Source organism: Drosophila suzukii, chromosome 2R, assembly GCF_043229965.1.
Source record: "Drosophila suzukii chromosome 2R, CBGP_Dsuzu_IsoJpt1.0, whole genome shotgun sequence".
Lineage (NCBI taxonomy): Eukaryota > Metazoa > Arthropoda > Insecta > Diptera > Drosophilidae > Drosophila > Drosophila suzukii.
Window position 1 is genome coordinate 16,510,914 of NC_092081.1, and position 26,187 is coordinate 16,537,100.

Consider the following 26,187-nt stretch of genomic DNA (forward strand, 5'->3'; position numbering starts at 1 on the left):
AAAGTAAAAATGTTGCAGGCGTGATTTAAGGACCAATAATTCTTAAATCAACACAGATATATTGTAAATTTAAATAGGGTTTTAATTATATGCTATTAAGGGAAAAAAGTATTGAAAACTGAAAATGAAATAAACGAGATATATCTAAATTACATTAATTTAATAAGTTCACTTACGACTTGCGTTGCCGAGCACTTTCAAAATAAGTAGTTCGAGTTTTAAGATTTAGCAGGTATTTAAATCCAAAAATGTGCTTAATGTAAGACCTTTTTCAGTACGAACGGTCCTAAAATGGTGAGCATGAAATCGTTCTTAAGTCAAGACTGTTTGTACTTGAATTAAGCACGGTGTTTTTCTCTGAGTGTTGTATTTCCAAATTTTTTTAACAATATCCATAAAATAGCGATTTGTTGGATGAGAAATTTCACGTATAAGTGGAAATCGCAATCGAATTTGGCTCAGAATAGGCACAATCATTTTATACACTAAGCAATAAATACTTTATAGAAACTTGATAGTATTATTTTAGCAGTAAATTGGTATAAGAAGTATTATAAAAAAGTAAGCAGTAATAATGCTATCGTTATTTATATTTCTGTATCATACCAATCTGTTATTAAAATCATAAAAGTAATAATTTGGGGAATGAGCCACTCAACGTATATAAGTAAATATAAATTGAATGATTTATAGTGATTTAGTTATATTCCTATAACACATTGATTTAGCATTTCAACATACTGCCCTCACTGGGAGTGAACCTCAGACTTCATTGGATTTGCAAATTTCAATAGGTTGTCATCCTAATCTCATGAGCCAAATATAATCATAAAACCGAACAATAAAATCCCAAATTAATATATTTCGCTTTTTGAGTGTCCAAGTTGGTGCGTTGTTCAATTGAAATCAATTGCAATGGGTCTGCTAACAAATTACCAGTCCACGCCAACCTCAAACATCAAGTGGCAACAAAGGAAAATGGAAATGGGCAAGATAAAAAACCCAAGAGCCGAGCCAAATCCGCTTTTGTCCAATTGTTGCGCACTTGAAGCATGAAGCGTGCCCATGGAGCAGGTATACCCAAACCCAAACCCAAACCCAAACCCATACCCATACCCATACCCATACCCATGGAGCACCTGACGGCGGGCCCGATGGACTGGACGGATGAGCTCCTCCGCCACGGAACGACCAATTGGGCATGGCTGGCTGCATTAGCAGCCACAAAAGAAATGCTGACTCGGAATTCGGTCTTGGACTTGGGAAGCTGAGGCTGCTGAGGCTGGTGGACCCTTGGTTGGTGGGGGCTAACACTCTACTCTGATTCGGGCTGATTCGGGGCTAGCGGGCTCATTAATTTCAGTTCAAGGCATCGAAATACTTTTTTTTCGAATGTAGGTATTTTTACGTAAACCTACTCGTTTCGTTGGCGATTTGTAACAATAAAATAGTGTGGACGCGAGAAAGAAATAAAACAGGCAGACAAAAGTAAATTCGCATTTTTGTTACAATTTTCATTGTGTTGGGTGCAGTTTGAATGTTTGGAGTTTGGAGTCCGAAGGCAAGATCTACCCTCCGCGGACACTCCCAGGCCAACTATTAATTATCACAATTCAGCAAAGTTTGTTTGTTTTCAGGTCCGACCGCCCTATAATTACCCGAGCGGTTCACTTTAATTGCCTCAGATTTATAAAATGGGTCAGTTCAAGTTGGGTTTTTTTTTGGTTTTTGGGTCTTGTTGCTGCTGTGAACTTGAAAATTGATATTGTTGTACGATGACCATTCGAGTACAATGCAAGGGTATACAAAAATCATGACTGTGTTTTTTGGTACTGGGAGGGTACGGCATTTCAATTAAGGTGGGAGAGTTCCGACTTTTGCACGTTAAGTGGGAGAGTTCTGAACAACAAACCTATTTCACCAGTCTTGTTATCTAGTTTCCAGTGTGCTAGTAAATAATTATATTTTTCAAGGTTTTGCAGTTAAGCAGAGAAATAGGCTATAGAAAGAATTTCTGTTTTATGGGGGTGTCCACTCAACGGCTAAGGAAAGCCATTCACCGTAATCTGCTTTCCTATTCTTAGAAAATAAATATTTACTTACCTTTCCTTGAGGTGTTTTAATTTGGAGGAGGTTTGAAATGTATCAATTTAAAAAATTTAGAAATTACTAAAAACTGCCTTAAGTGAAGGTGATTTTTCAATACAATTTTTTTATTCGAACATGCATACATGTATTATTCCAAAATTGGTTAATTTAATATCTTCGAACCAGCCCAATATTAATAACTATGTTTAATGAACATTGCTCACACACTCTTAAGATAAATGGAATACACAGTACAAATAATTGTCTGCATTATAATATTAAAGTGTTATATTAAATATTTCAATATAATACAAGAACATAATGTTCAATACAAAACAAAAAAATTGCATCATTTACTTTGAAAATATTTAAATCAGGGTTGATAGATTTGATGCTAGTCAAATTTACTTTAAATGTTTAACGTTATTAAAAAAGAATTCCTTACTAAAATCAAAATGTTAAATCTTTAGACTTACTATAATTGTTAGTGAAATACATCCAACATAGCGAAAAATATTTCAATTTAGTATAAAATACTTGGATTTACTACGTTTTTCTTAAGTGTGAGTAATACAGTCCAAGAGGGTATTCCAAGCCTCGGTTTCAATATTCATTCAAACTTATTTTGACCGATAAGGATTAATCGGCAGTTGGCGTAGACCGATTAAAGTGTCTAGGAGGCGATCATGTGTTGGCGCATTTGATTACCCCACACATCTCAGACCTGAAGAAAGTACTTTCAGTTGGCTCCTCGCACTCATCAGAATTAGGACAAGTGAACCAATGATGACGGCAGCCTTTCTTATTGCTATGATTTTCCTGGGCCTGGGCACCATCGCTTGCATCAAGGTGGGTGAAGAGTCTCAGGATTGAAGAGATCACTTGAGTTCATTGAATAAGTATTTCGCCTACAGGTAGCCTGGTCGTCGTTTGGAAGGTGCTCGCACAGAGGTAAGTGTGTTTTGATCGCGTTACGGAAAACGGTAATACGGTGATAAGATATGGATAATGGGCAATCGGTTCGGGGCTCCGAAATCGGCAGGTTTCGATAGCTAGTCAGTTGTCATAAAGCATTCGTCCCAAACGGGCTACTACAGTTATGGGTGCAGAGTTCAGTTCTTTCTCCGTGGTGCTGTTAGTCATCATTATGATTATTATCGTGAGTATCCGCACTCGAATCTATATCGGAAGAAAGCACTACAGGATTTCCTCTACTTTCCCCTATACAGTTTATATCGAATGCCTATCACAAGGCCAAGAGAGCCGGCCAGATCAGAGACAGAGAACTCAGGGCTAGATCGGAGAGGTCCATCGACAGACGTAATGGTGAGCAGGATCTGTAAAACGTACAAATAGACTTAGAGATTTCGTAGATAACAAACTCATAACTGGGCGCACATGCCAGTTTTATTGGTCCTCTGCTATAATTAGCTCTGATTTGCTTATCGGGTAACCCAGCCGTATTACCCAAGCTGTCAAGTTGATGCAACGCCGTATCTGACTTTATCTTTGTTTATCGAAAGAGCTTTATCACAACAGTTTCCCTAGGGCTTATTTTCGTATTCCCGTGGGCATCCGCTCATTTGTTATTTCACATTTCTCAGATTCAGTTCGAAATGGATCTGGTGGAGGGATATTACTTCGTATCCTTTGTTCTGATATTTCTTATTTTGATAAGGGTGAGTGTGACTGGTCTATCCTTATTGTGATCTGTGGTTAATTGAGAATTTTAAAAGGCCTATATCTGTCCCAACCACAAGTGGAGGTGCGTGTGCTGCCTGCAATATAGGCAAGAAACGGGTGAGTTTATTTATCCCAAGTAACTCCGCTTCCATTAGTCAAATCTTTTAAATTCGAGTGTGAAAAACTGGTATTTTCGATCGGAATAACTGCTAGGCAATCAAAAAACTAAAATTCCCAGGGAAATAGGGCCCAATGTATGTGGAAATCTGGTTCTTTGGCTTTGTAGTGCTGATTGTGGTGTCTCTTGCCGCGCGGGTAGGTAAACCACTACGTTGATTCGACAATTTAAGTCATCACACCCTCTCAAGGAGTGCTATCTGTTTATCAAGTTGAAGATCGACGAGTGGAATACGCGGGTTCATGCACGCCTTTTACGCCACGAGATGATGTTGCGCCTGGCCATGGAGGGTAAGATCCAAATCCAAGTGTTTTTGCCCATATCAATGTGCAAAAAAGCTACAAAAGCTTGGCCGATAAGATAATGGATGTTGTTCGATGGGGTTCATAGCGGTATAAAAACGGTATAAGGAAACTTTTCCAAGATATGAGCGAACGACTTGATCGCATTGTACGTCTTCCTTCACAAATTACCACCAGTCCAAGTTAATCCATCGCATACTCCACTCCGTTCACTGCTCTCGAGAAATGGAAGGGATAGACATATTCTACATAACTCTAGTGTTTTTCCTTGTGTTTGTTGTGAGTTTACACTAAAATCAGGAATATATTCTTGATGGCGCGGGAAATCTTTTAAGAAGTCAAAACAGTTCATTTATTTTTGACCCGCTAGTTCAGAGCGAAATCATTCTTAACAAAGTTCCTAAATACCTTTATTAATTTGTATTGGTATATTCCTGATTTTAAAAGGTATTATCACTTAAAATCTGTTTCTGTTCTGATAGTTGTGCTACAATATGCGGGAACATGTCAAGTGCGGAAGCCCCCATGTCGAAAGTCACGTTTCCCCAGGTGCGTACGACTAATTGTCCGAATGAGTTGGAACTGTAGAGACTACAGTTTTGGAAAGGTACCTACAATCGTAGGACTTCCCTTTGCCATTTGTAGATCGCTTGACCTTAAGAATGTTATTGACTTCTTATATCAGCACTTTTTATAGTAGTCCCTTATCAAGAGTTATATTCCTGATTTTAAAAGCTACTTTTGATGTTAATCATTATCTTTGCCCCGACAGCTATGCTACAAGAGCAGGAAAAACATCGATTCCGGGGACTACGATACCGAGAGTGTTTCGGCAGTGGTCGTATCCCCAGGTGCGTAAGTCTTTCTGCGCGATTTACACTACCAATTGCGTTAAATGTGAAATGTGCGTGTGTATGCCTAGTTTTAATCGCAAATTTGTTCAACCATTGATAAGGTTTGTGTTCGATTTGGTTTTGTTTGGTGATTAGGCTGTTAGCGATGACAGGCCTTGCCATTGCCATTTTAGCAAGGTTTCTTGTGCGCGGCGAACGGTGGAAAACTGGTGTTGTCTCTTCTGAACATCCGGCATTAAATAGTCGATTTGATAATGCCCTATTACGCTTTAATGATGGTTGGCTGGTTCCTAATAATCTCAATTGTATCGATTTTGATTCGAGTAAGTTGTAATGTGGCTTAGCACAAGTCCTGAAACTCTAGCTGATCTCAACGACCCTTTTAGGCCTGTTGTCTCTGCGCCAGGCAGAAGACTCCAAGTCAAACTACCTCAAGTGGTCGAGGTACAGGTAGAGGTCCTGGTCCTGGTGAAAATCCAGCAAGGCGACAGCCAGGAAGAGTGCTACAGAGCTATCGAATCGATCCGGCAGGAGTAAGCTTGAACACAGGTGAGCAGCCGTGAGTCACGAGCGTTTCCCGATAAGGTTGGTTATCTATGGTTCTCCCTTATCAATGTGTTGGCTTGGATAGTTGGTTGGTCTGTTGGTCGGGAAGACTCCAAACGTTCGACAGTAAAATTAATTTATTCAGATGTGCGGTCGCAGTTCGGGATGTTAGAATATCTACATTCCAAATCCGTAAAATGGGTGATCAGTTCCGCTGGTGTGAGTTCGGGGTCCTGCTGCTCTTCTTCCTGCTGATCCTATACTTTTCTGTCAGTGTGAGTTGTTGGCCCAAATGTAGCCACCCAAATGGGAGTGAAACCGCCAGATAATTGCAGAGATGTGTGGCCCAGAAGCGCCGCAGGAGATCGCCGGTTAGCCCGCCCTTGAGCAGATTCGTTTCCTCGTGCCCCTCGTCGCCGGGAATGAGTAGTCGACTTAGTTGGACAGCAGGTGAGCAGCCCCGGTGATTTGTGGCATTCCCGGTGAAAATGTTCTTCCGCCCTTCGAAAATATGTTCTTTTGTCTGGCTAAAATGAATCGCTTTGAATTAATCAAAAATTTGTGTTACATTCACGTTTCACGCTTGACTTCCAATTTATGAGTTACAATTTACAATAAAGCTGTCCTTCTTATAGTTATTTAAAGAATATATTACTTCAGAGCCCACTGCGTATACTTTTATAGATTAAGTTACACAATATTAGAGGTATTCTATAAATGCTTTTATTCAGTAAACAGACAGCTGTTTATATCAGCTGTACATATAATAACATGTTTTTACCAATCAATAAGAGATATCTTTCTAGTTATTTCAAGAAAAAGAGGTTTGGTAATCACTTTAAAAAAATAAATATAATAACTTCTAGAAATTCAGTAAAAATATACTTAAAACTTGATTTCCTTAAATATACAATCTACTTATAATGAGTTGATTTGGAAGTAAATATTTGCTATGGTGTATTTGTACACGTATCTTATCTAATCTATTATAGAACTTGATATTTGATAGTCTAACTAGTCATGGCACTGAGAAAAACGTCACTAAAAAGCTAAAAATATAGTATAAACTATATAAAAATAAAAGCTTATTGTTAGTATGTTTGATAAGTAAAATAATCTGTCGTCTTATAATAAAATGATATATTTTATTTTATTTATAGAGGTCCTCTAATAAAGTCACCTGTCTTATTATGGAATATTTTTCCTGTTTTCGACTTTTGCAGGTCACGTGTCCGTCTGACACTATACAGAGCGCAATTATGCGCATATCTGTTAGATACAGATACATTTACGGCTCGCCCACGAGTAATAGAACGGCAGAGTGAACAAGAGAGAGGGGCGGCGTATCTTATCGGACTTCGTTCGCCGAGCGCTTATCGCATGGCCCTTGACACACCTGCTCGCCGCTCCCTCGATCCCCTCTCTCTCGCTTTCCACAGTCGCCGATAAGTCTTGGCCAAAAGCCAGCGACGCGTTATGATATGACAGTTGGCCTAAGGCCTTTTCATGGAGCGAATATCTTCGTCGGTGCGGTGCTCCTAACTCTCGTATCCACGTGGATATATAATCAAAAACATAATCATATTGTGATCCCAAAATGTCGTACATACCGCCCTACCTGGTGTTCTTCTTCCTGGCCTTCATATCCTGCGCCGTTACCTTCTGCTGCCTGCGATTCTGCATTTGGGTGTGCTTCGAGGCCAGGGATTCTAGGAGTCGTCGGCGAAGACATCGTAGGTTTTCCCCAGCCCGAAACGAACTCAATGTGACTTATTTTTGGCGGCTATCATGGGTTATACATATAGAAACTTTGCCAATCAGACTGTTGTCTTGGCTCAGATAAGATTAGTTGGAATTTCGCTCTGGAGAGTTCTCAGTTTAAACTCGCCGTTCAAGTGATTCGATTGTGTGTTTTAGTTTCCGGCGGGGATTGACAGAATGGATTTCTTTATCCTGTATGTGGGGCTGTTCTTCATCTTCTTCCTGATCATGCCCATGATCTACTTACTCCTGCAGGTATATGTCTGGTATTCGTTAGGACTCCTCCCTCGCTTAGCCCGTTTCTGCCATTCTTATTAAGAATGTTTCCAAACTAAAGTTTTCATATAATACCAATGAACAACATTGTTCCTAAAAAAATGTATATATATATATATTATGAAGTGCTAACTTTGATATATGTATCATAAACATAATCTCTAAAGTCGCTTAAGCGAGGGCTATTAGGTTCCACCCCCTTCTGATCCTTGACTGATTTTCTTTGAAATTCCATCGAAAGTGTTTTCTATGGACTATTCTGAACAAGTGTTGTGGGACCAATCCGATGGGACTTCAGGATCCGGTAAGGCAACGACGTCGACGACAACGTCAAGAACGGCAGCGTCGCTTGGTTGCCATTGGTATGTATTGATGAATCGAAATGATATTTTGACCAGCTGATATATATGTATTGAGGAACTGATATGCTGTGGCCAAGTATGTGTGGGCGGGTTTGATGATCAAGTGCTTTTATAAATCTATAAAACCTGGAGTGAACTGTTTGTTTCGCGGACTTTCGCGATAAGGGTTTCTTCGACCGCCTTGCAGATATTGCAAATCAGTTTTTAGGAGGTCAGTCTGCTGGAGAGCTTGTTGCACAATGGATGTCAGTCCCCTGGGAACTTTCTTCATACTCCTGCTGATCGGCTTCGTGGCCTATGCGGCCCTACAGGTGATCCCCAGATCTTAACGGTCCCGCCTTGCTTCCCTATAACCTTTTTTTAATCGTTCTTCCAAGTTCGCTGTTATTTGGATCGTGAAATTCTGCTGCTCCCGACGTCGAAACTCCCGATTTGAGATGTGTAAGTTGCACTGCCTTTTGTTTTGTTTCGCCAACAACCAAGTCGTATATATATCTGCCTATATCTGATATATGGAGCAACGTTTATGGGGTATTACCAACCAAACATGGCGGACAATCTAATCTCGGGCGACTAATCAATTGCGTGCCAAACGCAAACTATGGCCAATACTAGAGCCTAGAAAACGCAGTTGGTGGGTGTAGTTTGGCTTTGATTACTGCCCCGCGTCGTTCTGAGTTTCCTTATAATAATGCACGGATCGGTGGCCACGATTGATTGGGACACCAGTTTCGGCCTGCATGTGGCCATCTATTTGGCCCTGGTGTTCTTCTTTTTCTGTCTAATCCCTCTGGCCTGCTACTACATCCGCGTGGAGAGCCAAACTCTGGCCAAGATCTGCCATCCGCGATGTCGACGTCAGCAGAGGCAGAGGCCGAGGGCGAGGATTCGTCAGCGATACGACATCGGAATTGGTAACGTGTGCCAATTGAAAGGTGGGCAGGAAGCCTATCTAATCGGTTAGGTTGGGGCCGATTATTTTGGCCTCAGTCTTCGAGAACCGCAGAATGGGTCTGACAGCTAATCTGTGCGTGGCGCTGGGCTTTGTGTTTGCCATATACGCCGTAGGGCAGCTGATATACGTAATTATCCCTATCCCCACCAGCTGAAAGATGAGCTGGTCTGATCTGACCTTCAGCCGGAACAATAGCCCCAAAAATTGAATTATCTGTTCGTATTTTGATAGCTGGCAAAGCGCATACACGACTCGATGGCCCGAAATCGTCGCCAAATACAAGCCGGTACTGATGCAGTGTGGATATGGGATACATTGGCTGATATATCACAAAAATTGATCATAAAAAGTGTCTTATCAGCGTGTAGTTTCGAGTGTCTCAACTTTATATTTAGCCTCTCAGCACTTGACTTTTAAACAACTGTCATAAAGTGATATATAGATGATTGCTTAATTTAAAATGTGCATATCACAATAGTAAACTGAGGGATATTGTGTCATAAGTACTATCTTGTAACTGAAAACAAAAATTACTTAATGTGGTAATAGATCTTCACATTCAAATGTTCAGCCAGATGTTCTTAATACATATCGATTTGATATCAACAATTCAGATTCAAATGAACTTTTGTAGTTAATAATATTTTTATGTCATATCGATGTCACTTCTAGTCACTATGTTAAATTTAAATTAGTTAGCCACCTATAATACTCACTTTTTTTTCTTCGACCTCTTGCAGACCGCCAGGGCAATGTGTTCAGCGTGCCGGAGGAGCCTTCTGCGAACCGCTACGGCGATATATTCTTTATTGAGCCCGGCAGCGTGGAGGGCAACCGCATCCGCGACCAGCTGGAAAAGGATGAGAAGGATCTGCCCAGCTATGACGAAGTGATGCGCATGTGCAACCTGACCACGCCCACAGCTGCGGCAGCGGGGACGCCCCTTCCTCTATCGCCGCTAGGCGAACCCGTTGCCGGTCCCATTGGGATTGCCGCACTGCCGGCTCCTCCGTACTCGGAGACAGATCCACATTCACCCACCGCAGCAGCCACTGTCATCGCAATGGAACCGATGGAGCCGTCCACTTCCCGAGCCGCACAGATTCCACCCAGCTCCGGTTCCGGGCCACCTGCTCATTCGCCGTCCACGACAACGGTGTGATCCGCCGGATGCATGGAGAGATGGAACTGAAGCATTCGCCGTGCCACTCTGGGCCACACAGATGCCACTTTGTGTGCGCTTCCAGAACAGTTAATGAACTTGTGTGATCTTATTGAGTACATACCTAGTTAAGTGCTAGAGATTAAGTGTCACCTATTGTAAATACATATTTTTAGGATATAGGATGAAAATTAAAGTGAGTGATTTATTAGAAAATAACTTTGACTTTCATTATGCAGAGAAACTAAGAATGTTCAAAAAATTACTGGGTAAATAAGAAGAGCCTATTAATAATTAATCATAACAAAATATACATACAAGTCATATTTGTTTAATAAAGTCAAACATTCATACTCAAAAGTATTTTCTATAAGTAAACAAACTAAAATTAAAGTATGAACCCATGGTTTTAATTTTACCGTGGAGATTTCATAACGTCCCCATTACTTCAAAAAGCTGATTCAATTTATAACAATAGAGCTTGAGCTAATCAGAGCTGATTTTTTATGATTCACTTTCAGATTGTTCAGCGTCAGCATTATTTGAGAGTCTATAAACCTCCTACTAACTGTAGAAATTTTTAAGCTTACGGTAGACAAGTTTTATTTATTGTTATTAGTTATCAATATGTGTATATGTTTTCTTATATTCATCTTGTATTGAGAAGTCAACAATTATACAGCTAAGCGCAATGTGAATACCGAGAAAATACAATAAATTATAGGTGGACTTCAGCAAAACGTTGTAGACTATCACATAGATAAACGGTATTCGTGGGAGCTAAAGCTATTTACAGAGAATACACTTGTAAGATTATAATAAATAGTTGTATGCAAGATCGCAACATAATAATATCCAACGGAAAATGCACAAATGAGAAACACAAATCAGGGCAGATGGGGAATTGTGCAGGACTTGTCCCAATAGATTAAAGAACGATTCGAAACGAACTCGTGAACAGCCAAGTTTTAGATTGCGATGCAATGAGCAACATTCAAAGTTTGTAGAAGCGCAAAAAGCCTCCGATCATCGGTACGTTCAATCGCTGTTGCTTATCAGCGACTCCTGCTGCTCGTCATCGTTGACCCTACATGAGTAATTATCCTGTTCAAAAGCAGTTCATTTTGGCAGAATACAAGACTCACCTCACAATGCTTGGCTTATGGCACCGGCAGACCTTTCTATATACAATCCTAAACAGTTTCATCAGCGGATCGGAATCGTCGTTTCGCATCAGTAGGGATACGAAAACCAGGGCGACGAATATGGGTATCGAGCCCATGTAGAACATCGGCGAATACGGCTTGTTCTTGAGCAGGACATCGAACATGATGGCCAGCGGAATCTGCAGCGACATGGCCAGCGTGCCAATCAAGGAGGAGGTCAGAAAGCAGCCCCACAGCCAAAGGGCTTCTGCCAGCACAGTCCCAATCAATCCGTTGAGGAACAATAGGGCAAACTGCCCTTGACTGGGCAGCTCAAAGGTTTCAATTTTGGTGAAGTGGAGAATGAAGAAAATCGGCCACAATAGCAGCAGATTCCACAAACCCACAAAACCTGCAAGAGAGCCAAAGATAAGCAACGATAACAAACTCAAAATTTAATGATTTGGCTTACCGAAAAACAAAGGTATATCGACCTTTTCCTCCGTATCGCTTTTTCGCTTTACGAAAACCAGATAGGCGGCGTAGAAGAAAGCACTGAACAGGGCCAAAAGGACGCCTCGCGTCATCTTCGTGTCGTGCAGGTCGTTCATGGTGATGGCAACCACGCCGCCAATGTTCATGGCCACCGCAATCACCTTGGTGATGGTCATCTTGTCACCAGTCGCCGAGGGAAACACAGCCGCCAGGCAGATAACGAAGAACGACGACGTTGAGCTGACCAGCGTTATCATGGCGGTCTCGTCCATTTCCAGGGCCAACTGAAAGAAGTAATTGGCGACGAACCAGAGCAGGCAGAAGAGCAGGGCGGTCTTGGCAGTCTTGTGGTGGGTCTTCTGCCGCCTGATTCTTAAGCTGGCGGCATACGAGAGCCTGGCCATTAAAGCATCGGTGGCTTCGTGGGCGGACATCTCTCTGACCTCAGCCATCTTGCTAAAACGCACACTCCTCACACTGGAGTCATCGCTTTCGGTGCCGGATAACGAGTTTGTGGTGGCATTATTGGCTGGGGCTCCTAAGTGGGGCGATCTAATGGGCACATAGGTAGGATTTCCCTGGCAAAGTAAATACCTAAGTGTTAGACGAGTTTTTGAGGCCCATTTAAGCAGGTTTGGCTTACCAAAACAGCCTGATTGGTGTAATAATTCTCGTCATCTGCATTCTGCTCCATCATCTGTGGGAAATACAATCATTTATTGTGTCATATAGTTTTGCTTTCTAATTTCTTACAGCATAGTTTCCATTTTGACGCTCGCAGGACTCCTTCCATGGAGCCAGGATGCCAATGACTAGCAGGTAAATGCTGAACATGGAGGTTTTGAAGTATGTGCAGAAGAAAGGTTTGTCGAACTTGGCCTCATTGTACAGAAACTGGATAGAAAATGTAGGATTAGATATTTGAATAAGGGGTATAGAAGATCCTCACCTTTGTTAGCTCGCTGGAGGAGACCCAAACCACATCGACTAGTATCAATATTGATATTCCCAACAGGAGTCTTTGTGTGCGACCCAGCATGATTTTCCGCTTGTTTTCCGAAGGTTTTCCAAAACAAATACGGCTGTTGGGTGAATGTCTTTTCCCTTCGGCTATCTCTGGGTAAATAACTATTTACGCTTGTGCCGCCAGCGTTTCAATTTCATTTTTGCGACGATTTTTGGTTCTGCCTTTCGGAAGTGATAAAAGGTTCGTTGCCACTCGATTTAAATCTGGGTTCCACGCAGATAAACCTTCTGAAATTGGGGGAAAATATAGTTAAGTGGGTGACTTGAAGGGCGGTAAGGAGCTGCATTTATTGATTTTGATTTGGCGAGTGGGTGCGGCATTATTTAAGGCTCAAATTACCATTTAACACGTTCGATTCGATTCGTTTTTTGTTAGGGAGCAGAGGTAGAGTAACAACTTGATTAACGAAGTCATCACTCAATTAGCATCTGGTTCACCAGATATCCCCCATCCAATTACGGATTAACGCTGGCAGATGTGACTACTGATCAGCTAAGTATAAACAAATTAGCAAGATTCGGGAGGACTGACTGATAAGATAGCGTCGATTTGAAAGCCAATTGTTTGGTTGGTAAATATAAATCATTTGGGGGCGGAGTGGGCGGCAGGTTGTTGATAACGGCCCAAAAACAAAATCAATAAATGCCAGCAGCGATATGGACACTGAGAAAAGCAACAAGTCTAGTGACCACCTATTTAATTGCGATATTGTATTATACCTAATGGTTACGCTTGGTTAATTTATGCTGTTTTTACCATTTCTTTCCGCTTTTAAAGGCTGAACTTTTTCCCTTGTCCAAGTGCCGCAGTCGATTTGGTTGGTTTCTAAGGTGGGGAAGTCCCCTTCTGTGATTCCTTTCTCAATGAGACTCAATTGAGCAGCATATGGATAGCTTTTGACTCCGCTCCCCTCGCTTGGGGAATTTTTGTGCGTTATAATACTGATATTCTATTCTGATTAAAATTTTTGTTCCAGCTGGATGCAGTGTTACCAGAGGGTAAATGGGATTTCGCCCAAAAATGACCTAGGCCGACCATAAAATCACACTAAAAAATCCACGTTTCCGCCTAAGTTCAAACTTGTGTTTAAATTTAAACATGATACAGAACGGAAATCTCAAACCTTTGGCCAATTTATACAGAAAACCAACAGAGAAGTTTTAGAAAACACACAAATCTTACCCCAAAGAGTAAAATCTCTGCTCTGAATACCACATCTGGCAACGCTGGCGCGTTGTGTAGTTGACCATCGGAAAAAGGCTGCCGCCAATAAACTTAAAAACAAAAACTATTTAAACATATTTAAAATATCTTTAAGAAAACAAATGTCGGAGATAAAAAATTTTACAAACTTACAGATTAACAAAATAAATGGATTGCGGCGATGGCCGATATATTTCTTCAACCGCCTTTTTAAGAAAAAAAAATTTATTTTTAAAGTGTAAAAAATTAATTTGGAGGTCATTTTAGATTTTGAACTAATGGAACATTTATTTGCGTTAAAGATTTTGTTGTTATTGATTTTTGCTTAATGTAATTTATAACTAGATATACATGTACATAAATAAAAGTAATGTTTTTATTTTCAAAATTCTATTTTGTTTTTTTATTTGATCCCTTACAAAAAAGATGTTAAAAATTAAACTTTCGCTACTGTGTCATATTAGTCTTTTAAGCTAGCAGCGTCTACTTTGACAATTGATTTCAGCTCAATTCGATATTTAAGTTTATCATCTTAGGCCTTGGATTTTACTCTATATTCGGTCAGCTCAATTTCCTTTCCCTTGATCTCTAATTCAAACTTAAATATTTTTTCTGAAAGCGTAGCATTTTCAATTGATATTCCTCAAATCTGGAAGTCTTCAATTTCTATCAAGTTGGACCTCATTACAACCTGGTTTTCGTTTACATTTTTGTTAACTTTCTTGCCCTCGGCATCATTTTCAAGGGCAAGGTTTTTCTCCATCAACAACTTTATTAAATCGTTCTTGTCCTTTAATGAATCATCATAGTGCTTAATCTTTTTTCTCCAGGGTAAAAACTTGTTCTTCTAGATTTTGGATTAATCGCGTATCCGTGGATTCATTTATGATTTCGACATACCATTCGCTGCTAAGCTGAAATATGATTTTTATTGTTAAAAAATTAACGTTTAAAGGCGCAAACTTTGATTCTTTACATACCGACGATATATCCATGGTTGAGGATCCAATCAGTTCCTTGATTAAGTAATCTTTTTTCATGTTTACAAGTAATTGCAAGTAAAACAAGTAATTTCAAACAAACTGGACTGGGGAGTATTTTCCAGCTTGAATACATCCCACAATAATTTAAATAAAAACACAATTTTTTGATTCAAGGAAGAATATTTATTCCACGCTCTGTGCAATACACTTATATAAATACATATATATTGAATACAAAATATCTCTGCTCCTCTCTCTGAGTGCGTGTGTAAAACATGTTGCAAAATTTGTAGGGTTAGCACAAAGATTCAATAATATATTAATTATGCTGTTAAATACATAAACAAAGTTTAAATGCGTTCGATTTCAGTTTTTGAAGTATTCGATCGTTCAAGATTGCATAATTTCTTTTTTTTTTTGAAGAGTACATAATTGTGTGTGTTTTGATTTGGTTTTCATTTGGATACTTGTTTAGCCAGCATGCACAGACTGAAATGAAGAGAAAGGAAACGTAAAGTAAATCGAAATCAGGGAATCAATATCGCAAAACAAGGCTCAAATCAAACAACGGAAGCAAACTGAATCGGCGTCCTCTTTTGTCTACCAAGTCTTTTGATTGCCATTTGTTTTGTTTCGTTTGGGTCGTCCATCTTCAACTCGACGAGCTCGAGACTCGAAGTTAGATAAATTCAGAATTGGAACGTACCCGAGCAATGTCCACGCCGGTTATGTTCTTAACCAGTTCTGGCACTTTGTTGACGATGGCCAGCACCTCGCCGGTCAGCTTGGCGGCACCGATATCGCCATTACCGCTGGACACCATCGTGATCTTCTTGGCCTGCGACAGTGGAGCAGCCACCTCGGCGGCCACCTGCAGAAAGATTAAGCAAATTAATATTTTACTGTGGTAATAGTAATCTTAAACTTAACAATAGAGACTAACAGTTCAAAAAGTATTATAAATAAGAATGTGTTTCAATGGAAAACTCAACCCACCTTCGGCAGTGTGTCCAGGAGCATTTCCACCATGGCAGCCTCGCGGTACTCGCGATAGGCCTCTGCTTTCATGGCCATCTGCTCAGCCTCCGCCTTGGCCTTGGCGGCAATGGCAAAGGCCTCGGCCTCTCCGCGGATCCTGATCTGTAACAGAAGAGGGAGTAGCTACAGTTAAGGCCAGGGTTTTTATCCTCACATGGGACATTCCATATCAACACAATCGATATGGAAAATTCCCATATTTAAGTGGTATCTAACCGATTCAGCCTCTGCCTCGGCTTCCATGACTACGCGCTGCTTGTTGGCCTCGGCCAGCTTCTCCATGCGGAACTTCTCCGCCTCAGCTGGACGGCGAATGGTGGCCTCAAGCTCCCGCTCACGACGCATGATCTCCTGCTCCTGCACGGCGATCTCTTGGGTGCGCTCGATCACCTTGACCTGCATCTGCTCCTCCTTGATGCGCTGCTTGGTCTTGGCCGCCTGCAGCTCGTAGGCCATCTCGGCCTCTGCCTTTTTGGTCTGTACTTCCACATCGTAGGCGGCTTTCTTCAACTCAAAGTCGCGCTGAGCCTTGGCAATGTCGGTGTCATTGAGGAACCTGGCAGCCATGCGCTGTTCCTCAGCAATGGCCTCCTTTATATGGGCCTCAGCCCGGGCCTCCGCTTCGCCGATCCGGGCATCTCGCTTCACCTCTGCCGTTCGAGCCATTCCCAATGACCTTAGATAGCCCTGAAAAAGGAAATTGAGAGCGAGAGTCAGTATCCCGTTTATCCCAAAAAGGAGCAGGAGAATGGGGCACGGATCCCACCGATTCCACACGCAGGCGGTTGAGCGGACATACGCACCTTTGAGTCTCCCTACATTGGATCCATGTGGACATGCAAGAAATATATATATACATATATATACAAGAGGTTAATAGGGAGCAAGGGACTCGAAGCCAGTACACAGTGATGGGAAATTTGATTTTAGAATACTAAAAAAAGCTTAGTATAGTTAAATACGGTAAGAGATGAAAGAATAAAAGGGAGAAATTATTAAAACTCGTTAAAATAAAAAGTTTCAGAAGTCAATTAGAATTAGTGAATTTACAAATATACTTCAAAATGCATTTTTAATATAAATAACTCCTTTAGCTTTCTATGTCAGTTGAGTATTAAACAAAAAACTTATTATATTCAAAAACTATCGTTTAAAATAAAAGCCAAGTCAAAAAAAAGTACAATGAAAATGAGTATACATATACTGGAATTTAAGGAAATTCAAAATAATTCCCATCACTGCTGATGATTGGGTTAGTTGTGCAGGGATTATGGCCATAATTAATCGGCTAAGAATAACCCACCTCCTCATCGCGCAAATCCTTGATGGTGTAGGAGACCACGGTTATACCCATGTTGGCCAGATCGCTGGAAGCCACCTCGAACACCTGCTTGCTGAACTTCTTGCGGTCCTTATAGATCTCCTCCACGGTCATCGAACCCATGATGGCCCGCTGATGTCCCTCCAGGGTGACCAATGCAATGTGGTTGATCTCCGACTCAGATTTGCCCAAGAACTGCTCACAGGCAGTGAGCAGCATGTCCTCGTTCTGACCCTGGACCTTCACCTGGGCGATTCCCGTCACGGAGATTGGAACTCCTTGGCTGGTGTACACGCAAGGACTCTCCACCTGGAGGGTCATCGTGTTCAATGAAATTCTGTGGGAAATAGGACTATATTAATATATACAAATTTACAAAACACATAATCCCATTGTTTAGAGCTAACAAACTATTTAAAAAAAATCCTTATCAATAACGCCGGTTTAGTCTATAACATTGCCTTAGAATCTATAGAATCTATTGCTTAAATATAATATAGACGTTTTGCTAATAGTTCTTTGAATCCGAAAAATGTTGAATCACTTGAATCTAATAAAATAAAACAAACCCTGTTGATTCATGCACGTTTCTTGAAAATACACACTAGTTCAATATTATTTTGGTCAAAACTAAAGCTTAAATGTTATAAATATTTAAGTTCGAAAAAGTTTTGGTAATTAAAGGCCTATTTCAAAATCTAACCGCAACCCTAGTCTAAAATAGAGTTCTCTATGGATCCCTGGTAAGAAGTGTCTTTAATACCCACCGTTGAACCTGCTGGATAGTGGGCCATACGAAGGCCCGACCTCCCGGCACCAAAAGCGGCTTCATGTAGCAACATCCTGCGGAGAAATCGAACAAAAAACACTTTGTTTACAAAACATTACAGAATTTTGGATTGCAGCATCGCAACGCCGTTTGAATGCGCGCGCACGGCTTCGGAATGCTTCTTCTTCGTATTATTGTTATCTTCTTCTTGTATGCGGTACACAAAAATCGATAGTGACGTCATTAGGGGTGGGGTGCGTGTGTGTGCCCATTTTATTTATATTCGCTGAATTCTTTAATTAATTCGCCAATTGGTCGCGTTATCGAGTATATAATGATTTTGTGTTTTACCAGAGACAACTAGCGCCTCGTTGGGGCCACAGGTGACGAATCCCCAGGTCATTTTAGAGCTCTTTTCGATATTTTCCTATACCGACGCCTGCTAAGAACAGTCCTGTGCGATTGTTTTATTTACGGGGTTCTGTTTTACTCGGTTTAGCCTTAATCGCTATATGGCTAGCGATCCACAGGTATTGTTTATCGGTCTAAATATATAGAAGTACGCCCGACTCAAAACGCGACCGGTTCGGTGAAGAATTCGTAGCACAATAAAACTAAAACATCTCTCTCAATCAAGTGACATTCTGATTCTCATTCTCAAATCGCATATGCGCAGGTCTACTTTAACCCCTATCGTGTAACGGTGGTCCGAACAGACCTCTCAAAAAAATATTATAATGGTAAGTGTCAATTTATTGTACATTTAAAATTTTATTGCTACAAATTGGTTTTAAACTTCAAAATTAAAATTAGAAATTGGTATTTAAAGCATTTGCTTCCAATGGTACATATTTTTGGTATACACTTGAACGAACTCCTCTTTATTGGTCTACAAAACTAGGATACATCTGAAATTCTGGAATTTAAAAATTAATTTAATCAGAAAAACCCTTAAACGTCATGTCTCTAAAATGTATTTTTGAAACCAGAAATCTCAGTTCCTTAGAATTTAGAATAAAAGAGTGGGATTTAAATTAATTATATCCGATGACACATGTTTTTGGTGCACACTCATACGAACAGTAGATATCGCGTAAGGAAAACTTTGACAATTTTAAACATTTGTTGAATCTTAACAAATGAGTTAACAAACATAATTTTAAAATTACAAGATTTGAAATGAGATCTTTTTAAAATCAACCAGTGTTAAAACGTTAACGATTAATTTGGCAGCTAAAATGTCACATTGGTAAAGATTGTCATTAATCAAACTTCGCTATGATTTGTTGCTTAGTAAGCGAGACAAAAGAAAACAAATAGTAATAAAGGACAGTTTCTCTTAGTCTATAATCGACATCTACTGCATATGGGGACACTGCACACATTCATAGGTTTCGGCTTAGGTCTAATCAAAGTACGTGGAAACAGTCGCAATAGAATAGGAAACACTATTCCCACCCGTTTCAGTGGCCCGAAGAACTGCTGTCCGTGAAGTAGGGATGCTGCATGGCGGCCTCCGCGCTAATACGCTGATTTGGCCGGCAGACGAGCAGTTTTTGCAGCAGGTCTCGACCCTTGGAGTTCAGCCTAGGCACCAGTTGGCTCCACGAGGTGATGGCCGGAAAGGCTGTCGAGTAAAAAAAAAGGAAAATCAGAGTCTTAACAAGAAGTTAACATCGGACTCCATACATGGAAGCGCCACGTAGTCAGAGAGGTGCGATACCCCCGGCCAGGAGTCTTCGTTGGGGGTTCCCAGCACTCGGAAGATCTTCATCAGCTGGTCCAGCACGTCGGAGCCGGGAAACAGCGGTCGTCCAGCGTCCGCCAGCTCGGCCAAAATGCATCCAGCCGACCACATGTCTATGCTGGTTGTGTAAAGCTTGGCTCCAAACAGAACATCAGGTGGTCGGTACCACAGGGTCACCACTTCTGCGGAGTAGCACTTCACGGGAATGCCGAAGGCCCGAGCCAGACCAAAGTCAGCCAGCTTCAGTTCACCATTCTTGTTGATCAGCAGGTTCTGCGGCTTTAGATCGCGATGCAGGACGTTGTGGCTAGAATATTAAAATATAGTTGTTGGGTTAGTTGAGATTTCTTAACTTAGGGTACTGAAGAATAAATGGAACCAATACTCTTATGTCAATCCAATATGGTATAGTATATGTACCCAACTCTTTACATAAGAATAGAAATGGTTGTCGATATCGGTCGACTCCAATCATTTAATGGGAAACTCAGCTATACCTGTGGCAGAACGCCAATCCGCGGAGTAGTTGGAGCATGAAGCTCCTGCAGACGGCCATGTCGATCTCCCCGTTCAGGCTATCGAAGTACTTCTTGAGGTCCTGGTCACAATGCTCGAAGACCAGGGTGAGTTTCTTGTCCGAGTGAAGGACGTCTATCAGCCGCACTATGTTCTTGTGCTTCAGCTCCTGCGGGTTGAGAGGTTTGGCTAGAATCAAATCAGGTCCTAATTCAGTTCCGGACTCACCTTCAGCAGGCAGATCTCCCGGAGGGCGGAGCTGGGCACACCCTCGTCGTCCTCGTCCAGTCTCACCCGCTTCAGGGCCACTATCTCCATGGTGTCGCGGTTGCGACCCTTGAACACCGTGCCGTAAGTGCCCTCCCCGATCTTCTCCATCTTGTCGTATTTCTGCATCCTGTTTCTTGGGAGGTATTCCTCTTTTTTGGTTGCTAAAGAAGAACTCCGCGGATTATTATTTCTGCAGTTTGTTTTGCTGCCAGCAGTGTGACCGCGGAAATATCGATCAATTATACCGTACGACCCTAGGAAATATACTATTTAAATACCATTAACATTTTTCTAAATTTACCAAACATGTTGCAGACGGTCACGCTGAGAACAGCAGATTACTGTTAACGATTTCCCTCCAATTTTTGCGAACTGTTAATTTGTTATGTACAATTTGATAAAACTTGATTTCCTAACAAAATAAAAGCCAAGAATTTGTTATGTATTAGAAATAATAATTTCTCTAAATATAAATTTAAATGAAGTTAAATTCGCTAAACATTACTTATACTAATTTTCTTTTCGGATTCAATCAGTTTTGCTTACCTGAAATAAAACAATATAGTTTTTAGTTTTGTTGAGCAATAATTCTGATCTTATTTCCAGTCTAGTTTGTTTCGTTAGTTTAGAAGAAAAAGTGTATAAGCTTTATTTATGTTTATATAATATATAATATATCAATAAAAATAAAAAACTCTTTAAAACTGTCAAAAGAACTGTTTCAGATAGCTCAAATATTTAAAGTCAGTGCTTTTAACAATATTGTCAAATACCTTATGGATTAAAATGTAAAACAATCTTGTTTAATAAATCTATTTACAGAACGCCGAGTCGGATTTATTAAGCCTGCCAGATGATGCCCTAATTCTAATTTTGGGTTATCTGGAACTGCCCATACAGCTAAGGTTGACACAAGTGCATCCTCGGTTTTTGGAAGTAATGCCGCATGTCTGGCGTTCTCGCAATAAATCTTCAAATCTTTCCCTGATCGAACTGCATCTGAGCGACAAGGATCTTCGATTCTTCCTGGAAAGCACTCAACGATCTCTCAAAGCTCTACGATTGAGGATGGAAAAACAATCAAACTTTGATATATTTACTGATTATGTCTTTCCAAATCTTAAAGATTTTCGCTTCTCAACGCATTCGTTTTCGTTAAGCGATTCGAACCTACCTAAATTGATAAAGAGTTTACCTAATTTGAGGACATTTAGTCCCCATGGAAAGTTCACTGGCAAGCACTTGGTGGATTTCCAGTTCCTGGAGAACCTTACGCTATCCTACTGCAGCAAAATGGAGGTCGACCATTTGATTCACATCCTGAGAGCCAGAAGCTTAAAAACTTTGAAGCTGGCCGTTTTCGATATAAATGACACCCAGAGCATAGAATTGCCTTGGGAAGGGATTAAAAACCTAGAGCTACTGCAGGGCTACAGTTGGGAACTGGAGAGATGGTTTTTAACAAAGTTGGATCACCTTAAGCACTTAAAACAGATTATTCTATGTGATCATGATGACGACGGTTTCCTTGAAAAAGTCCTGATGTCTGCAAAGCGAAGTAGTATCAAAATGCTCGAGATAAACGCCGGAATGCCCTTATTCTATGTAATTAAAAAGTTAAATGTCCCGTGTAAGACCATGAAAGTCTCAGGCTATCATCTTTACTTATATGATGGATGCTTTGAAAATATAACCGAATTGTACTTAAAAAATAGTCATTTTCCTAAGGAGGCAATCCTAAAAACTATAATGCAACAAATCAAGACATGTGAAATACTGGGACTGGAGTGCTGCCAATTTGGGTTTAAGCATTTCACATTTGTGGCACTGGAGATCGGCTTGGGCCGTTGCACAAAACTCAATGTGTATTTAAGTGAAAACATATACCAAAGTAATAATTTCATGGTAAGTGTACGAAGAACCACTTATTTTTACATCCCAAAGCTAATATTCTGGCTTACAGGACAACGATCTGGAGATGACCTGGAGTGTAGAAGGCGAACACAAGTTTTTCGAACTGCACATGGATCACCCGAAAATCACCTCCTATTCCCATCCACTTACAATATATTTCGATTGAGATTGCAGTCTCAAATTTTTAAAATGCTGTAGCATGTATTCAAGATCTCAAGTGATAATATTCAGTAAAGAAATTTGTGTGGTCAACATGTGAGTTGAATATATCTAAACTTGGCGACATTCCTGATTAGATAAGATATAATTAAATCAGTTCGGCTTGGAATAGGTGTGAAATTGTAAGAAGCGAGACCAGATGGCTTCTTCGAAAGCTTCCAAGTTGCAGTTTGTCAATATGCAAGTGATAACGTGGCTGTGTATCGGAATGCTCCTGCTTGTCCGGGGTTCATCCTTGGAGATTGATTTTAAAAAGCTCCCTGCTACGAGCGGCTTGCTTTTTCCCCAGGATTCGGAGACTAGAGAAGTGCGATCACTAGACGGAATCTGGCAAATGGTTAAGGGTTCTTCTTCTGGCCTAACCAACAAGGACAACCAGGAGAATTTGTTCGAGAAGGGTCTCAGCCAGTCGGGTCGCCATTTGATTCCCATGGCGGTACCCGCATCCTATAATGACATCACGGTCAGTAGGTCACTGCGTGACCATGTGGGTCCAGTTTGGTACGAGAGAAGCTTCTTTGTGCCCTCCTCCTGGGATCGAAGGCTTCGAACGTGGCTCCGGTTCGGAAGTGTCCACTACCGCGCCGAGGTGTGGATCAATGGGCAGCACGTCGTCCGTCACAGCTTCGGGGGATTGCCCTTTGAGGCGGAGGTGGGTGGCGTTGTGAACTTCGGGGCTGAGAACAGACTGACTGTTATGTGCGACAACAGACTGGATAATCTGACTGTTCCCCAAGGAGAGCTCCATGAAGATGGTGGTGACACATCCAAGAGAACCCGGCAAGAATATGGTTTTGACTTTTTCAACTACGCTGGGATCCACAGGAGTGTTTTACTGTACTCTACGCCCCTGGTCTTCATCAGCGATGTCTCCGTGTCCACAGAATACACCTCGAGGAAAGTGGGCATCATCAAGTATCGGTTGTGGATGGCTGGAAAGTCCACGACTAAGTGGCGGAGAAACTACTACTTCCGTGTCCAGCTGCGTGATCAACAGGGTGAAGTGGTGGCCCAGCAGGTTATCAGGCATCCCTTTAAGGGTAGACTGCGCGTTCATCATGCCCGAGCCTGGTGGCCCTATCTCATGGATCTTGAGCCAGGCTATCTTTACCGGCTCAAAGTGGAGCTCTTCGAAGGCGATTCAGAGATTGAAGAGACATCAGATGATGACCGGCTGGATGTCTACCGGATGTCGGTGGGAATACGCAGCCTTAAATGGGACAACAGCAGCCTGCTCCTAAATGGCAAACCCTTGTATCTGCGAGGATTTGGCCGCCACGAGGATTCGGAGATCCGCGGCAGGGGTCACGACAATCCTCTGATGCTGCGGGACTTTAACTTGCTCCGATGGATAGGAGCAAATGCCTATCGCACATCCCATTATCCATATTCCGAGGAGTCCATGCAGTTTGCCGACGAGCAGGGCATAATGGTTATAGATGAGTGCTCGGCGGTGGACTTAGAGGGCTTTCACCCAGGCCTGCTGCAGAACCACATGTCGGCAATAGAGCAGCTGATCCACAGGGACAGGAACCATCCAAGTGTCATCGCCTGGTCGCTGGCCAATGAGCCCAGCTGTACGTTAAAGTCCGCAGAATACTTTAAGTGGGTCTGTGAGGTATTTCAGGGCTGTTTAGTTAATCCCACTTGTTATCCTTCAGATCCTTGGTCAAGTACACTCGGAATTTGGACCATGGTCGTCCTTTAACGGCTGCCCTTGCAACGCCAACTGCTGATGCGGATAAATGCGAGCTCTCTGGATTGCTGGACATTTTGGGCTTCAATCGGTATAATGGTTGGTACTTAACTTCTGGCAGTCTGGACAGGATCACAGGTCCCGTAGAGACTGAGGCCACAATGTGGCGTAATCTGACCAAAAAGCTGGTTATTATGATGGAGTACGGCGCGGATTCCATCGACTCTTACCGATCGGTAAGGGTTATATCCTTGGTATACCCTTCGTTTCAAGGTTTTTCTTTCTAGTTGCCTTCGCTTATGGGTTCCCCTGACTTCCAGCGGCAGCTGTATTCCCAGCACTTTCAGGCATTCGACAAGTTGCGAGAGAATTCTTGGTTCATCGGGGAGTTTGTTTGGAACTTTGCCGACTTCCAAACGGCCCAGTGTGAGTGGAGCTAATCCTTCGTTTGATTAGAATTTACATTTGTTTTCCTAGCTTATACGAGGCTTGGTGGCAATAGGAAGGGCATCTTCACCAGGAACAGGCAGCCCAAGGAAGTGGCCTATGTGCTGAGGCGACGCTATTTTGGCCTGGCCCACAAACTAAACCAGGCCAGGATGCCGGCGGATTTGGAGGAATATATAGTGGGAGAAAGGTTGGTTGTGTATACTTATTAACATGTAGATTCTATTCTGTTTCCTCCGTCTTTAGCAAACCTTCCAAGCAAGCCGATCACGAGTCTGGAGAGGATATTGATATGTATTAGTTACAAAATACATGGTGGGATTTATTGAGACTCTGAAGTGGGAACTTTTATGGGATTAGCCTAGGAGCATAACTCCAACTCAGCCTTTTCTGCATCCGTCATGGGTTCCACGACCTGCAGGCAGGCATTGGCGAACTCCACGAAGAGCGGCTCCTGCATGGCGGCCATCATGGCCGTCTGGGCATTCATGGCCACATCGATCTGCTGGAGCAGCGAGCGCAGGTGGGGATTGTGGAGCAAGTTGCGCAGCTCCTGGCAGTGTTCTGCGGGGGAATACTATGAGAAATTGCTGATTTAGGTAGTCAGTAAACGCACCTAATTGCTGGAGCTTCTCCGCGGGAACGGTGTCATCTGTGCTGAAGGGCACATGGAGCGTGGGTTCCTCCTGGAATGCATTTTCCGCCTTTTTCCCTACCAAATCCTTTGTCGCACATTGGGGGGAATCTTTATGTTCCTTGTAACAAGCCACAGAGCAGCTGAAATTGTGGTTTTTCTTTTATACCAACTTGAGTTTACAACTTGGAGAAACTTACTAGGGCGCCTCGCACTTGCTGCACTTGTATTTTCTTGTGTTTTCCTCGCAATTAACGCAGGTTTCCATATTTCAACAAACAAAACTAGCGTGCAAAATAAAAAACAGCTGAGCGAGTTTCACAGATACCAGCTTTTGCCCTTCACCAGAGTCCCAGGCCGCTCCGACTTGGCTGTAACGCCGTTCTGTTGTTGGCGGTAAAGAATGAAAAAATTAATGGCAAATCTCAAGCAGAATAGCAAAAAAATGCGCATTAAGTCGCGTGGCTGCATGGCAAATTGTTTAGAATATATATCAAGCAGTATTTATGCAACGAGTGTGATGTAAATTATAAACAAATATTTTAACATTGACAGTTGGACTTTTAGTTTTAAAATGTCCGGCCTGGAACTACCAG

At 41.7% G+C, this 26,187-nt stretch overlaps 7 protein-coding genes across 26 annotated transcripts; 3 read left to right on the top strand and 4 right to left on the bottom strand.

Annotated features, from left to right (window-relative positions):
• The first annotated feature begins 2,837 nt into the window (after positions 1–2,837).
• Positions 2,838–10,386, top strand: LOC108018117 (uncharacterized). 18 transcript variants are annotated; one of them, XR_010653565.2, is made up of 6 exons: positions 3,896–4,086; positions 4,140–4,239; positions 5,024–5,102; positions 5,241–5,428; positions 5,492–5,654; positions 9,746–9,885. XR_010653565.2 is itself a non-coding variant. In XM_065863452.2 (5 exons), exons 2-5 carry the CDS (start codon positions 3,328–3,330, stop codon positions 10,165–10,167), a joined length of 648 nt encoding a protein of 215 aa, XP_065719524.2. In that variant the 5' UTR covers positions 3,117–3,247; positions 3,318–3,327; the 3' UTR covers positions 10,168–10,386. The 18 variants fall into 18 exon arrangements, 16 of the variants coding, with proteins under 16 accessions (XP_016941045.3, XP_016941038.3, XP_065719524.2 ...); XR_010653566.2 differs by lacking the exons at positions 3,896–4,086; positions 4,140–4,239 and adding exons at positions 4,260–4,530; positions 4,734–4,800; XM_065863452.2 differs by lacking the exons at positions 3,896–4,086; positions 4,140–4,239; positions 5,024–5,102; positions 5,241–5,428; positions 5,492–5,654 and adding exons at positions 3,117–3,247; positions 3,318–3,414; positions 3,693–3,767; positions 3,825–3,888 and having other exon boundaries at positions 9,746–10,386.
• Positions 10,387–10,744: 358 nt separating this feature from the next.
• On the bottom strand, positions 10,745–13,829 carry LOC108018116 (solute carrier family 35 member F5). 2 transcript variants are annotated; one of them, XM_017085542.4, is made up of 7 exons: positions 13,591–13,829; positions 12,757–13,061; positions 12,561–12,701; positions 12,451–12,504; positions 11,785–12,385; positions 11,313–11,724; positions 10,745–11,254 (listed from the first exon to the last, which is right to left on the bottom strand). In XM_017085542.4, exons 2-7 carry the CDS (start codon positions 12,844–12,846, stop codon positions 11,206–11,208), a joined length of 1,347 nt encoding a protein of 448 aa, XP_016941031.3. In that variant the 5' UTR covers positions 12,847–13,061; positions 13,591–13,829; the 3' UTR covers positions 10,745–11,205. The 2 variants fall into 2 exon arrangements, with proteins under 2 accessions (XP_016941031.3, XP_070851386.1); XM_070995285.1 differs by lacking the exon at positions 13,591–13,829 and adding an exon at positions 13,554–13,568.
• A 1,351-nt stretch (positions 13,830–15,180) lies between these two features.
• Flo1 (flotillin-1) lies at positions 15,181–18,787 on the bottom strand. Of its 2 annotated transcripts, XM_017085459.4 has the most exons (8): positions 18,500–18,787; positions 18,147–18,222; positions 17,362–17,716; positions 16,862–16,873; positions 16,275–16,745; positions 16,017–16,160; positions 15,727–15,891; positions 15,181–15,509 (listed from the first exon to the last, which is right to left on the bottom strand). In XM_017085459.4, the coding sequence occupies exons 1-8, from the start codon at positions 18,549–18,551 to the stop codon at positions 15,492–15,494; spliced, it is 1,293 nt and encodes a 430-aa protein (XP_016940948.1). In that variant the 5' UTR covers positions 18,552–18,787; the 3' UTR covers positions 15,181–15,491. The 2 variants fall into 2 exon arrangements, with proteins under 2 accessions (XP_016940948.1, XP_016940949.1); XM_017085460.4 differs by lacking the exon at positions 16,862–16,873 and having other exon boundaries at positions 18,500–18,780.
• LOC108018064 (uncharacterized) lies at positions 18,385–22,847 on the top strand. Its single transcript, XM_017085461.4, has 4 exons — positions 18,385–18,402; positions 18,825–18,888; positions 21,504–22,586; positions 22,645–22,847. Exons 2-4 carry the CDS (start codon positions 18,886–18,888, stop codon positions 22,759–22,761), a joined length of 1,203 nt encoding a protein of 400 aa, XP_016940950.3. The 5' UTR covers positions 18,385–18,402; positions 18,825–18,885; the 3' UTR covers positions 22,762–22,847.
• Cdk5 (Cyclin-dependent kinase 5) lies at positions 19,107–20,915 on the bottom strand. The gene is made up of 4 exons (XM_017085462.4): positions 20,640–20,915; positions 20,393–20,580; positions 19,838–20,202; positions 19,107–19,775 (listed from the first exon to the last, which is right to left on the bottom strand). The coding sequence occupies exons 1-4, from the start codon at positions 20,805–20,807 to the stop codon at positions 19,612–19,614; spliced, it is 885 nt and encodes a 294-aa protein (XP_016940951.1). The 5' UTR covers positions 20,808–20,915; the 3' UTR covers positions 19,107–19,611.
• A 106-nt stretch (positions 22,848–22,953) lies between the features above and the next one.
• On the top strand, positions 22,954–25,288 carry LOC108018062 (beta-glucuronidase-like). The gene is made up of 5 exons (XM_017085458.4): positions 22,954–24,419; positions 24,476–24,746; positions 24,798–24,936; positions 24,988–25,147; positions 25,204–25,288. The coding sequence occupies exons 1-5, from the start codon at positions 22,954–22,956 to the stop codon at positions 25,256–25,258; spliced, it is 2,091 nt and encodes a 696-aa protein (XP_016940947.3). The 3' UTR covers positions 25,259–25,288.
• Positions 25,259–25,984, bottom strand: LOC108018066 (zinc finger HIT domain-containing protein 3). The gene is made up of 3 exons (XM_017085463.4): positions 25,792–25,984; positions 25,574–25,734; positions 25,259–25,521 (listed from the first exon to the last, which is right to left on the bottom strand). The coding sequence occupies exons 1-3, from the start codon at positions 25,857–25,859 to the stop codon at positions 25,319–25,321; spliced, it is 432 nt and encodes a 143-aa protein (XP_016940952.3). The 5' UTR covers positions 25,860–25,984; the 3' UTR covers positions 25,259–25,318.
• Positions 25,985–26,187: the final 203 nt, after the last annotated feature.